At 36.9% G+C, this 15,322-nt stretch overlaps 1 protein-coding gene across 15 annotated transcripts in view; it reads left to right on the top strand.

The window, feature by feature from the left end:
* DOCK3 (dedicator of cytokinesis 3) overlaps positions 1 to 15,322 on the top strand; it is a 506,159-nt gene that overhangs the window by 179,355 nt on the left and 311,482 nt on the right. For all 15 annotated transcript variants that reach the window (XM_051852375.2, XM_051852373.2, XM_051852369.2 and 12 more), the window contains one exon: positions 3,035 to 3,131. In XM_051852375.2, the coding sequence (XP_051708335.1) occupies positions 3,035 to 3,131 (97 nt within the window). Of the gene's footprint in view, positions 1 to 3,034; positions 3,132 to 15,322 lie in introns of those variants that run through there.

Raw genomic sequence — 15,322 nt, 5'->3', positions numbered from 1 at the left:
TTAGGTTGTTTTTTTTTTTTTTTTTTTCTTTTTTTTTTTTTTCCCCCAGAGTGTCTTGGCTTTCCATGCCTGAAATACTCTCATGGGCTTTTCAGCCAGACCTATGATCATTCTTTTGAATTCCTTTTCAGATGTTTCATGAATCTCTTCACTTTACATTCTAATATTGAGGTGTTATTATGTTCCTTTGTGGGAGTCATATTGTCTTCCTTATTCTTGGTTCTTGTATTTCTATGTTTTCAGTCATTTATGGAAACATAGTTTCTCCATTGATGGGCTTTGTCTTTGAATTGTGCCTCTGTTACTCAGTGGAGTGTCTGCTCCTGTGAACACCTGGAGGTGTGTGCTGGATAGTGCTAAGGAACTCTGGTCAGTGCTCAAGAGTGGGGCAAGAATCCATGGTGACATACAAGTTGTGCATGGTAGATCTCCTCCTTTGTCAGCGGGGGTAGAGGGGCAGTGAAGGAGAGGGTATGATCATATCTGTTCATGTAACCGCAATTTCTGCTCCTCTCTTCCATGGTGATTAATGCCTTGGGTTAACCTTCCATAGGCACCGCCCTCACTCACACTGACACATGAACTGCACAAAGGATCTTTGCAGTCCTCAGTGTAATGTTGGGACCCTCTGCAGTGACTTACCACAAGGTGTCAGGGAGCACTGAGCCTCTGACACCAGACCCAGTGATAGCCCAGAGACCCAGCTGCATCGCACATCCTATCGTGAAGTCACAGAATTACCAATCACAGTGTGTAAGGCTCCCATAGTCACAGGGGGCAGAGGATCCCCTCTCTGCCCTGTGAGCCTGCTCTGTACTTGGAGAGAGCAGAATCATTTCCAGAGCCAGCTGCCTGCGGGTTCTCCACCTTGGCAGTTTGTGCCCAGGGGCTGTGAGTACTGGGGCATCTCACAATCCTAAGTGGATGCCCAGCCCTCTGTTAATCCTCCCAGCCAGATTCAAAGGCAGTGGGAAACACAGATTTCTGCCTTTGTTAATATTCCCTGGTCACACGAGTGAGAGCCGCCACAGCCTCTTCTTGTTTTAAGATGGTGCCTTTTCCCCTCTGATCGCCATTTACCCTTGTAGGAGGACAGGGAGAAAAAAAGTGCTTTTCCTTTGCTGGATTAGGGAGTATCCTGTCCCCAACTGGTGCTCCAGACCAAACTCAAAGACAGGGAGGTCCAAAGGCCATCCCTCAGGTAATAATACCAGTGGTGTCAGCTGCCACAGTTTGCTCTCACCTCATTTTCAGAACCTGGCATCTCCTCCAGCCTATAGCTGTGGGACTCCTAAATGGTGTCCCTGCTCATTGCTGCCTGTCTACACTTTCCACGCTGCTCCATGGTATTCCTCTTTCTTCTGTAGAATTACCACGCAAACTTCTCTCAAATTTTCCTCTTGAAATACACTTCCTCCACTTTTTTTTTTTCCCTGCCATCTTCCCTTGGTCAGAATCAGCACATCTTTTTCCCAACTATCTTGGAATCTTCTACCCCACAGTTTTCATATCATGAGTGTTTCAGTGTGTTGGGTCTTGCCTTGTTATCAGAGATGAGTTCACAGATCCTCTAATTTAAAGTGTGTCCCGGCCGGCGCCGTGGCTCAATGGGCTAATCCTCCACCTTGCGGCACCGGCACACCGGGTTCTAGTCCTTGTTGGGGCACGGGATTCTGTCCCAGTTGCTCCTCTTCCAGGCCAGCTCTCTGCTGTGGCCAGGGAGTGCAGTGGAGGATGGCCCAAGTGCTTGGTCCCTGCACCCGCATGGGAGACCAGGAGAAGCACCTGGCTCCTGGCTTCGGATCAGTGCGATGCGCCGGCCGCAGCGCGCCGGCCATGGCGGCCATTGGAGGGTGAACCAACGGCAAAAGGAAGACCTTTCTCTCTGTCTCTCTTTCTCTCACTGTCCACTCCCCATGTGAAACGAAGGAAGGAAGGAAGGAAGTCCCATAGCTAAAATCTCGTATTGCACTTTTTTCATTTCCTTTTTAGATTTGTCACTTTGTTGTGATTGTCTCTCTGGTTCCGTGTCAGACCAAGAGTTCATTGAAGATAGGTGCCCTGTCCCTTTTTGTTCACTGATGAATCCTTGGCACTCAGTATAAAGATTGATGTCAGAGTACATGCTGCTTGAGAGTTTGACAGATTGAGAGAAATCTAAGCACCTTACTGCTCAGAATCCCTCTACCATATGTAAAATTCCCTGCTGACAATGGTTTCTAAGAAAATGCAGTACCAATGTAAAGAAGTGCTTATAAAACTTTTAAAAATCATTGTGTGAGTCTCTCCCTTTACAGGAAAATGGCAAAGGATGGGGCCGTAGCCCTGGTGTAGTGGGTTAAGCTGCAACCTGCAGCACTAACATCCCATATGGGCTCCTGTTTGTTTCCCAGCTGTTCCACTTCCAATCCAACTCCTTGCTAATTCAACTTGGAAGGCAGCAGAAGATGGCCCAAGTGTTTGGGCCCCACACTCATGTGGGAGAACCTGGATGAAGTTCTTGGCTCCTGGCTTCATTCAGCCTGGCCCTACCGTGGCTGTTGCGACCATTTGGGGAATGAACCAGCAGATGGAAGATAGCTCGCATGCTCGCTCTCCTTCTCTTTCTCTTTCTTTGCCTTTCCCTTTAACTCTATAACTCTGCCTTTCAAGTAAATAAATAAATAAATCTTTTTTAAAGGTAAAAGATAAAAATGATTTAGAAATTTTATTCTCAGCAGGACTTCAGTAGTGTTACTGTTTTTCATTGAAGAAAAAAGTTTATTGCTTAAAAATTGTGCTTGAAAAATAGTATGTCTTGGCATCATTTCTAAAAGATTGGAATACATATAATTTCTAAATGATTTTTATATTATTTCAGTTTAATTATATTATTGCTGAATATCAGTTCAGTAAAATATCTTTGATCACTTAGATGTATTTCTCTTTATATTTTCTGAATTTATAGTATGAGTTATATTGAAAAGTGTGGCAGATAGTAATCTGAGATTTTTCTCAAAGATAATGTTGCTGTCTGTTGTGGCTCTGTTTCTAGGCAGTATGAAACGGTGGTTCCACTTGAAGATTCTATTGTGACTGAAGTCACAGCAACTCTACAAGAATGGGCCAGTCTGTGGAAACAACTGTATGTGGTAAGTAAATTATTCCTAGTTTACTGGATTACTAAATGTCCATTCTATTAAATGAAAAAGAAAAAAAAAACTTAACATATAACAGTTCTACAGTCGTAAAATTCTGAATACTTGCAGTTTTTGCAGTTTTCAAATGTATGTTCCTAATATTAACTGAAACATAGTACAGTGAGTTTTTACAGCCTGAAGAGAGCACATTATTCATATGCTTTGTATTTCTTCTACTATACTCAAGTCACTACAATGTAGCTTCCTTAATACTAGAGATCTTGGCTCTTTTACTAATTGCCATGTCCCTGTATACTTTCATAAAACAGCTGTTTACTGAATGAATGAATGAACTTAAAGATTGTTTAGATTTTATCTTTTTTGAGCCTAATAGTGGTTTAAGGCCAAGAAATTATATTAACATTTATCATAGCTTCTAAACTTAAAGGATATATTATATATTATACTTTTTTGGGTCAGTAATTAATAGAAAATATAATAAATACAAAATAATGAAAAAGTAAATTAAATCCTCCAGAAACTTAGCGAATAAAGAATCATAGGACACAAAATATTTATAATATTTACACTAAAAATAAGTAACAGAGTTTGGGATTAGATGGAGTATACACATTCTGTTTTACTCCTTCCACTAATCACAACAAAAAGTCTTGGACAGATTACTGAAGTAAGCTAATAGAAAAATTGTGGAATTTGGAGCAAAGAGGATAAACTCTCTAGGGACCATGGGGCACAAGGACTGAGTGAGTTCAGTGGTTTTGTTTTGACTTGATTTTTTCTTTTGCCTTTCATAAATCCTGGCTTAGTCTCTAGAGAAGTCTATAACTTGGAATGTCAGTAGGTGAAAATAGCAAACACCACCAGACTACTTTAGGGAAAACCTCTTCTTTCTAGAAAAGGATGATTTAGGACAGAAACTTTTTAATCTTGCCTTTTCTGTTCTCTGGGGGAACACTATAATAAAATCTGTATTCGTTCCTATTCCAATAGTCATTTCAGCAGCGGAATCTGTGACCAGAAGTCTGTTTTAAACATTTACCCTTTCCCAACACCTGCTGTAAAAAGGATGCCCCTCTCCAGTGGAGCCTGGGGGCTGAACTCTAGTTCTACCCTTCCACACTACAGTAATGAGGTGGTACTCTTTCCCCATGGAGCTTATAAGCAGGACTCACTTCCACCCACCAGCAAGTTAGAAGGAGGAAATCTCCCCTGGAAGAGGCTGTGGGTTGGACTTTGGCTTTACCTCTTGCTCTGAAAAAGGAGGAGGCAACCTTCTGTGGAAGAACATATGGCTGAAATACTTGAATTCTGCTTGTTGTACTAATGACCTGTGCTCTCCCCAGCTGAGCTGTGGGTAGAACTCTTGTCATCCAACCCTTTCTGACCTCTTGCATTTATTTGGCAGAATCCCTTTCTAGTGGACCATGTATGACATCAGCCTATCTTTACTTATCCTGTTAAAATGAAGTAATGCTCCTGCCCACCCAAGCCCATGCTAAGGAGACAGTGCAGTGGAATTCTGTCATCTAGGTAACACACAAATGAGGAAAACTAGAAAAAACTGCAGAGACCTTAAAAAATAAATTAAAATTTGAACCACAGCTCATAGAAGTGAGCCTGGGATTGCATTCTGAATCTAAACAGTTGACCACTTGCTAAAAATAGATTGCTTAAATCAAAATCAGAGTGTCATAGTAAAATAATTAAGATGTTCAGGACACTGCACCAAATTAGTAGTTGTACAGAATATCAAGAATATTTCATCTCCAGTTAGAAAAGACCACTGATGGTTAACCAGCACTGAGATGACACAGGTGTTAAAATGATCAACAGTTATTTTAAGCAGCTTTTCTAAAAATGCTTCGTCAGAAACTACAAAAAACTCTTGAAACCAGTGAAAGCAGAAAACCACAGCAAAGGAGTAGAAAATATAAAAACTCAGTTAAAAATTTTAGGACTGAAAAATGCAATAATGAAAAATTTAAGAAAATATTATACAGGCTTGATAGAATAGAAACAACAGAATAATGAGTTAGTCAATTTGAAGATAGATCAGTAGAAATAATCTATTGTGAGTAATGTTGAGAAAACAAATTGAAGAGGTGAAACTAGCTTCAGATATTAAGTCTCAGGGAAAATACATAAGCCGTAACATAATATCTAGTATTGTATTCCAGAGTATTAGATAGAGATAGACTATGCAGCTCAAGAAGTATTTGACTGCCTCTTTGTAACTCTTTCAAATAAATAAATCTTAAAAAAAAGTATATGAAGAAATAATGGTTGAAAACTCAATTTGACAAAAGATAGAAATCCTACAGATTTAAGATGCTGAATGAACTCCAAGCAGAAATACCCAAAGAAATCCATACCCAGACACATCAAAGTCAAATTTCTGAAAATGGAAGCCAAAGAAATCTTGAAAGCAACTAGAATGCATTGACACATTACTTGTGAAGAAACAGCAGTTTTATTGAGAATGGGGTTTTCATCAGAAACTGTAAGACAAAATTCCATCACATTTTTGAACTGAGGAGGGGGAAAAAAAAAACGATAGAACTCTAGAGTTATGTACCCAGCAAAAAATGCTTCTAGGATGAAAGAGAAACTAGCACTTACCAGGTAAAAGGAAAGCTATGAAAATTTATCACAAGAAGATTGATTCTAAAAGAATGCTTTATGCAAAATCCATCAGCAAGAAAGAATGTGGTATTAAAGGACACCTGGAATATTAGAAGTGAAGAAAGCAATGGAAAGAGTGGATAAACTGTTCTCTTCCTCTCATTTAAAAAATTGTGTTTGATGTTACAAAGCAAATTTTTTAATACCCATGTAATTCTATATATATGTAGAGTTAATAGTTAAGGAAAAAGTGTCATAAAGTAAGGACAGAAAGGAACATAAATTTTTAGGGTGTCTGTATTTAATACTGCAAGATTTCAGAGACTGATAATAGCAGATTATAATATGCTATATGCATATTGTGATATCAAAAGAAATTATTAAAATATATGTAAAATGATAGAAAGTGTCATAAATTAATCCTAAAATAATACTAAAAATTTCAAATAACATATAGAAAAATAAGAGTATCAAAGGTAAAGTAGAGGAAAAAACAGAAAGTATATGCTGATATGCCAGACTTAAATCCCAACATATGAATAATTACAAGGTTAGAGATTAGCAGAGTAGATCGGTACAAAGACCAGAGTTTATGTTCTTTCTATGAAATTTCGTTTTATATAAGATGAGACAGGGAGACTAAAGGTTAAAGTTAGAAAAACATATAAGAAAAACTTGACATCTGGACAGAATTTGACTACTGGACAAAAGTCATCAAGAACTGAACAGTGCTACCAACTACAGGAACTAATTGAAATTTTTATAGTATTTCAATCAAAGAAAGTCAGAATATAGATTATTTTCAGACATTTTAAAGTTCACTAAGGTAGTTAATATGTTGAGTCACAGAAGAAATCTTAACAAGTTTATAATAATTGAAGTTGTACAAAAAGAACCTTCTGATCATATAAAAAACATGAAAAACAGAAAGTATGAAAATTCCCAAATACTTAGAAATTAAATGACCCTACTCTACTAAATCATCTGTAAGTCAAAAAGGAAGTCTCAAGAGAAATAAACATGTTGAGCTGAATGTAAATGAAAATACAACATGAAAATCTGTGGGATGCCACCAAAACAGTGCTGTGAATAGAATTCATAGCATGAAATTTTTATGATAGAAAAAAATACACAAGGTCCAAAGTGATTAATTTCTACTTCTAATCTACCTTAAGGAGCTTTGAAAAAGCATAAAAGACTACAGTCAACCCAAAGTAAGCAGAATGAAAGACAAAAAATTAAGATCATCAATCGATGAAAATAGGAATAGAAAAACAGAGAAAAATCAAAACAAAATATGACTTTTTTAAAAAAATAAGGCATCATCATTAAAAAAAATCATCTATTATTTTTCACTTTATGTTTCTGTGTGGGAGCAAACTGTTGAAATCCTTACTTAATGTATACTAAGCTGATCTTCTGTATATTAAGATAATCGAAAATGAATCTTGATGTGAATGGAAGGGGAGAGGGAGTAGGAAAGGGGAGGGTTGTGGGTGGGAGGGACGGTATGGGGGGGAAGCCATTGTAATCCATAAATCGTACTTTGGAAATTTATATTCATTAAATAAAAGTTAAAAAAAAATAAGGTATACAAATTTCATTTATCTCATATATACAGATTCAGGAACATAGTAATACTTCCCACCCCAACCTTCCTCCTGCCCACACTCCCACTTTCTTCCTCCTCTCTCTCCTATTCCCACTGTTAATATTTACACAGATCTATTTTCAGTTTACTTTATACTCATGAGGTTAATCCTACACTAAGAGTTCAACAAATTTTATGAAAACAAACAAACAAACAAACAAAAAACAACACTGTTCCTGGCCGGCACCGCGGCTTACTAGGCTAATCTTCCACCTGTGGCGCCAGCACCCTGGGTTCTAGTCCCCATATATAGTAATGCAAAAAACTAGGAAGCGTAAAAGTTTTGAAAAAGAAGAATAAAATTGGAGGAATCAGTTTAAGCCTTACTTTAGTTACGATAATCAAGACGGTATGGTACTGGCAGAGGAGTAGATACTTAGACTAAGGGAACAGAATAGAGAGTGCATATATAGATCCATGCAATATGGGCAACTGACTTTTGACAAAAATACAAAAGCAATTATGGAGGGGAAAGATGGTCTTTTCAACAAATGATGTTGGAACAGTTGGGCATTCATGGGCAAAGAAAAAAATAAAAAGGAAGCTTCCTTTACATTATTCCTTCTACAAATTTAACTGGAAATGGATCATAGATCCAGATACAAAACACAAAAATAAAACTTTTATAAGAAAATTTAAGAGAAACTATTCATGACTTATTGTTAGGTAAAGAGTTCTTAAACATGATACTAAAGCAGTGATCCATAAAACATTAACAGTTAACACTGAATTTACTTGGATAGATGTAGTTTTTAAACTGATAATTGTGGAATCAAATAGCTGACTACTATTTAATCAATATTCTAAGAGATGACCAAATTGTATATATGAATATTAAAGGAGAAACAGCTTTTGGAATAATTTTAAGTATGTTTGGAACAACTTAGATATGGTAATCTACATTTTTTGAAATGTAAATTTTATGGAATTGAGATACAGATGAAATGTATGATGAAAATTAGCATCTGAATTTTTTTGAGGTAGGAGTAAAGAGTGAAGGAGAGACCAAGGGAGAGAGAGAAAAAAAGAGAGAGAGAATGAGAACACTCTTGAGAACACACATGCCTGCAGCAATGAGGGCTATGCTGGATAGAAACCTGGAACCAGAACTTAGCCCAGGCTTCCCACATTGGTGGCAGGATCCCAGATACTTGAACCATCGCCACTGCCTCCCAAGATGTAGATTAACACAAGTTGGGGTTAGGAGTCAGAGCCAGGGACCTAACCCAAGTACTTGATATGGGATGCAGGAGTATTAATTAGTGGCTTAACTTCTAGGGTAAATGCCTGCCCTGAAATTCAACACTTAAAAATGGTGCTGTGGATATAAAATACATCCTGGGATTCCAAAGGCAGTATGAATAGATGAATGGAAAATATCTCATTAATACATGTTTTATATTGATTACATTTTAAAATAATATTTTGTGTGAATGAGTTTACATAAAATGTATTAAAATCTAATAAGTGATGTAAGTGTGTAGACCATAAAAACATTTTTTAAATTTTAATTTTAATTATTTTTTAACATTTAACATGATTTGTAGATACAAATCTAAGAGCATAATTATATTTCCCTCCTACCTCCCTTCTACCTTTCTTCCTTTTTTTCAGCTTTTGAGATATTTTAATATTATAATAATAAATAATATATCATATAATATTTTAAATATATTTTATATATTATATATTTTAAATTTACATTACAGTAAAAAGGCTTAAGCCTTCACCCAATAAGAAGTTTGACGAGTAAAAGACAAAAAGACCCTATAACAACTGTAAACAATAACTGAATATATAATTTCTAAAAGTAAGAACAAACAAAATCCCTAGAGAAAAGTATTTAGCAACTCTTTAAAAAGTCAACATTATAGGCAAAACCATAGGGATTGTAGAAAGATTAGAGGTTCTCAGGGGTTGCAAATAAATTTTAAAGCATTAAAAGTACTATCATGTTTGAATCATGTGATTTTTCATTTTTACAAACCAGTGGGATATCCCACACTAAACTTGAACCCTAATATAAACTGTGGACTTTAGATGATAATTATATGTCAGTGTGTAGGTTTATCAATTGTGACAAATGTACCACTCTGGTGAGGCTATGTATGTATGGGAGTAGAGGGTATGTGGGAAATGTTTGTATCTTCATCTAAATTTTGCTATGAAACTAAGGTTTCTCTAAAAAATTCAAGTCTTAAAATAATTAATGATACTCATTTGTTTATCTGGAGTGGTTTATGAAGTAACCCTAAATATAGGTTAAGGGAAGATACAAATTTTGTAACATTTAGATTTTAAATATAAATGTTAGTACTGTATATGTAAAAGTTGAGTCCAGTTATTAAGATTTAATAACTTCATAAGTTGATGTGATTCTTAAATCGTAATGATTTAAAATAGGAACTGTACCAATTTGGAGAGTAGTACATTTAGATTTTAAATATAAATGTTAGTACTGTATGTGTAAAAGTTGAGTCCAATTATTAATATTTAATAACTTCATAAGTTGATGTGATTCTTAAATCATAATGATTTAAAATAGGAACTGTACCAATTTGGAAAGTAGTACTAAATTTCTTAATTTTTCTTTACTTTCCTGTTAAAACAAGTAAGCAGAAACTCTATTACTGATAAGAGAGAGTGATATTTTTCATGTAAGTGTCAACTCTAGAATAATTGATAAGGAATTTATTAATTTCATATTGTTAAAAATGCAGTCATACATCACTTAGCAAGGTGAATATATTCTGAGAAATGTATTGTTAATCAGTTTCCCCATTGTACAAATGCAAGAGTGCTTTTGCAAATTTAAATGGCAAATACATCACTAAGTTGTATAATATTATGGGACTGCTGTCATATTACAGTATATGAAATTAATGACTGAAACTAACACATATTAGATTCTTACCTTGACCTGTTCTTCATATGTTACATACATTGTTTTATCATTAAAATATTTTTTCATATTACATTGGAAACTGAGCCTTAGAAGAGATGAGAAATGTGTCCAAAGTCATAAAACCGGGGACTTCCCATACTGAACCCTCTCCTGGGTTCATTAATCTACAGGTGCTTATTAAATATGACAGGACTTTGAAAGTTCATGGAAAATAGAATTAAAAGATAAATTTTGCTGGCGCCGTGGCTCACTAGGCTAATCCTCCGCCTTGCGGTGTCGGCACACCGGGTTCTAGTCCCGGTCGGGGCACCGGATTCTGTCCCGGTTGCCCTTCTTCCAGCCCAGCTCTCTGCTGTGGCCAGGGAGTGCAGTGGAGGATGGCCCAAGTGCTTGGGCCCTGCACCCCATGGGAGACCAGGAGAAGCACCTGGCTCCTGCCTTCGGATTAGCATGGTGTGCTGGCCGCGGCGGCCATTGGAGGGTGAACCAACAGCAAAGGAAGACCTTTCTCTCTGTCTCTCTTTCTCTCACTGTGCACTCTTCCTGTCAAAAAAAAAAAAAAAAAAAAAAAAGATAAATTTATTTTGGTATAAAAGAAATCCATGCATAATTTAAAAAAATCATATTCCACAAACCTTTTGAAGACCTATTGTACATTGTTTTGTCTTCTAAATTAACTCCTTTGAAACATCTTTTTTTTTTTTTTTATTAGAAAGGTAGAGTTACAGACAGTGAGAGAGAGAGACAGAGAGAAAGGTCTTCCTTCCATTGGTTCACTCCCCAAATGGCCGCCATGGCTGGCCCTGTGCCGATCTGAAGCCAGGAGCCAGGTGTCTCCTCCTGGTCTCCCATGGGGTGCAGGGCCCAAGCACTTGGGCCATCCTCCACTGCCCTCCCGGGCCACAGCAGAGAGCTGGACTGGAAGAGGAGCAACTGGGACTAGAACCCGGTGCCCATATGGGATGCCAGCGCTGCAGGCGGAGGATTAGCCATGTGAGCCACAACGCCGGCCCCATGAATACATCTATCATATAATTTATTATGGTTTTAGTAGTTGATTACTACTGTCTTCTGATAGGGAAATTGTGCTAAGATGAAACTTATATTATCTAAGAATGACTTCACCTTCAAATAAAATAGCAGTGCCTTAAACATATCTTTTTTTTTTTTTTTTAAATAAGCACAGTATGGCAGCTCTGCATTCACCAATGACTCAGGATGATTCTGTCCTCCTGCTCTGCCTTCTCCTTACCATATTTCTGCCAGTAGCCCAAGATGGCTCGTGCTGGATATGCAGATCTACATTTTGGACAATAAAATGGAGGAAAGGAAAGGAAAGGAAAAAATGACGTGCTCTTGATCTTTTTAAGGATACTTAGACGTTGTACTTTTTTGGGGCCTACTTCTTGTTCGTTGAAACCAAATCCAGAGTAACTTCTACCTAAAACGGAGACGGGAGAGTGGTCTTTATTCCAGATACCTTTCTGTATAAAGAATGCATAAAAATCAATAAGAAAACCAGTGAAGACCCCTGTAGGTAGTTATCAAAGATATAAACAAACCATTCACAAAACATTACTTTAGGGGAGTATTCAGTCTTACATGCAGATTAAATCAGTGAGGTAATAAGTTCTTCAGTTTAACAGATTCGAAATTGGAAATTATGCTGTGCCATTGAACTCTGTTGAAATGGCTGTCTCCATTGTTTGCTGGTGATACCAAGTTTTGGTTAGCACATTTGGAAAAGCCTTAAAAATTTTCACACTCTACTAATTCTAATTCTGGAAATTAATTTTACAATGGTAATTTTAGGGTCAGATATTTGGCATAGTAGTTAATATGCTGCTTGGGATGTCTGCATTCCATATTGGAGTTAAGTCTTGGCTCCACTTCCAATTCCACATTCCTGCTGTTGTATACCATGAGAGGCAGCAGATGATGGCTCAAGTGGTTGGGTCTCTGAGACCTGGAATGAGTTGCTAGGCTCTGGCTTCAGTCCCAGATGGGCCATTGCTGTAATGTGGGGATTGAACCAGCAAATTGGAAATTTCTGGTTGTATGTGTGTCTATCTGCATGTTTAAATAAATAAATAAATAATGCTAAATATGGGGATACAGTTCTCTATTTCATAAATATGTCCATTGCTTTTTATAGTAGCAAAAATAAATTTACTTCCCTAAATGTTCCCTCAGTGGTCCACTTAAGAAATAGATGAGTTAGTACCTGAGCCACTAGAAAAAGTTTAAATAGTTTGTTACATAATAAGGTAAAGATTTATGTATAAAACATGTGTAAAGTGTTGTTTTACCTTTAGTTTGAAAACATATTTAGAAAAAGTTAAATAAAATATGCCAAAATATTAATGTAGATTACTTGATGGACTAACGTGTTAGATATTCTCTTTTTCTTCTCTTTCTGTTTATAAATTTTCAATTGAGAGTGTAATTTTATATAAAAATAAAGCATATATAAAATAAGCACAAAAAATGATACTGTTAAATACTGCTTAAAATATTAAGTGATTAAGTACTGTATATAAGAGTTTAAGGTAAGGAATTATACTGTCTAATTTGCTATGTTTGGCTTTTATGATATCACTAACAAGTATTTATTAAATTCTAGGGTTTTGTGGAAAAGCAAAGGGTTTTGAACCTGGCCTTGAATCTGTCATCTTCTGTTATGCTAGTTATTAAATCTTAGTTTCTTGTGCTATAAGTGGATATTACAGTCTGCTTCAGAGAGTTATTAGAGATGAAATAAAGCAACAAATCTCTGAAGTTGTCAATGAATATTAACTACATGTTATCCTGCTTTTATATGAATTATATGTCTCTCCAGATATATAGCATTAAAATTTGTACTGATATAGGTGATAATTAGAGTGACAACAATGTTTATGTTAGTTCCCACACAAAGGGAAGAACATGCTCTATTTGTCTTTCAGTGGTCAAGTATAAAAAAAATGAAATTATGCCATTTGCGTCAAAATGGATGCAGCTAGAGGACATCATGTTGAGTGAAATAAGCTGGACACAGAAATGCAATTACTGTATAATGTCTTTCTAATATCTAAAAGATTAAATTTGTATATAGAAAATGATAGGTAACATTGGGGTCCCTCATAAAAGCTGGAAGATACAAAATGCCACTGGTAATTTATTTTAATTTTTTAACTTTTATTTAATAAATATAAATTTCCAAAGTACAGCTTTTGTATTACAGTGGCTTTTACCCCCCATTGCCTCCCTTCCACCTGCAACCATCCCATCTCCCGCTCCCTCTCCCATTCCATTAACATCAAAATTCCTTTTCAATTTTCTTTATATACAGAAGATCAATTTAGTTATACTAAGTAAAGATTTCAACAGTTTGCACCCACACAGAAACACAAAGTGTAAAGTACTGTTTGAGTACTAGTTATAGCATTAATTCACATTGGACAACACATTAAGGACAGAGATCCTACATGGGGAATAAGTACACAATGACTCCTGTTGTTAACAATTGACACTCTTGTTTATGGTGTCAGTAATCTCCCTAGGCTCTAGTCATGAGTTGCCAAGGCTATGGAAGCCTTTTGAGTTTGCCAGCTCCAATCTTATTTAGACAAGGTCACAGTCAAAGTGGAAGTTCTCTCCTCCCTTCAGAGAAAGGTACCTCCTTATTTGATGGCCCATTCTTTCCACTGGGATTTGACTCACAGAGATCTTTCATTTAGGTCTTTTTTTTTTTTTTTTTTTCCAAAATGTCTTGGCTTTCCATGCTGAAATACTCTCATGGGCTTTTTAGCTGGATCCGAATGCCTTAAGGGCTGATTCTGAGGCCAGAGTGCTGTTTAAGACATCTGCCATTCTATGAGTCTGCTGTGTATCCCTCTTCCCATGGTGGACTGTTCTCTCCTTTTTAATTCTATCAATTAGTATTAGCAGACACTAGTCTTGTTTATGTGATCCCTTTGACTCTTAATCCTATCATTATGATCAATTGCGGACTGAAACTGATCACTTTGACCAGTGAGATGTCGTTGGTGCATGCCACCTTAATGGGATTGTATTGGAATCCCCTGGCACGTTTCTAACTCTACCATTTAGGGCAAGTCCAATTGAGCATGTCGCAAACTGTACATCTCCTCCCTCTCTTATTCACACTCTTATATTTAACAGGGATCACTTTTCAGTTAAATTTAAACACCTAAGAACAATTGAGTTCAACCAATAGTACCAAGTAGAGTAAAAAAATACCAAAAGGACAAAGTATTAAGTTGTTCAACAACAGGACAATGGCCAATCAAGTCATTGTTTTTTATAGTGTCCATTTCACTTCAACAGGTTTCCTTTTTGGTGCTTGGTTAGTTGTCACTAATCAGGGAGAACATATGATATTTGTCCCTTTGGGACTGGCTTAATTCACTCCGCATGATGTTTTCCAGATTCCTCCATTTTATAGCAAATGACTACATTTCTTTTCTTTCCTTTTCTTTTTTCTTTCTTTTCTTTTCTTTCTTTCTTTCTTTCTTTTTTTTTTTTTTTTACTGCTGTGTAGTATTCTATAGAGTACATATCCCATAATTTCTTTATCCAGCCATTGGTAATTTTTTTTTTTTTTGACAGAGTGGATAGAGAGAGAGACAGAGAGAAAGGTCTTCCTTTGCCGTTGGTTCACCCTCCAATGGCTGCTGCGGCCGGCGCTGCAGCCGGCGCACCACGCTGATCCAAAGCCAGGAGTCAGGTGCTTCTCCTGGTCTCCCATGTGGGTGCAGGGCCCCGAGACCTGGGCCATCCTCCACTGCACTCCCGGGCCATAGCAGAGAGCTGGCCTGGAAGAGGGGCAACCGGGACAGAATCCGGCACCCCGACCGGGACTAGAACCCGGTGTGCTGGCGCCATAAGGTGGAGGATTAGCCTATTGAGCCACGGCGCCGGCCGCCGTTGGTAATTTTTATGGTTGTCTCGAGATACTGATTTGTTAAAGTTTTTTTTTTTATGGTTTATTTGTCTGCTTGA

The sequence above is a fragment of the Oryctolagus cuniculus genome, chromosome 10 (genome assembly GCF_964237555.1).
Source record: "Oryctolagus cuniculus chromosome 10, mOryCun1.1, whole genome shotgun sequence".
Classification (NCBI taxonomy): domain Eukaryota; kingdom Metazoa; phylum Chordata; class Mammalia; order Lagomorpha; family Leporidae; genus Oryctolagus; species Oryctolagus cuniculus.
Note: the sequence above shows the minus strand (reverse complement) of the source record. Positions and strands in the feature narration are given on the sequence as shown.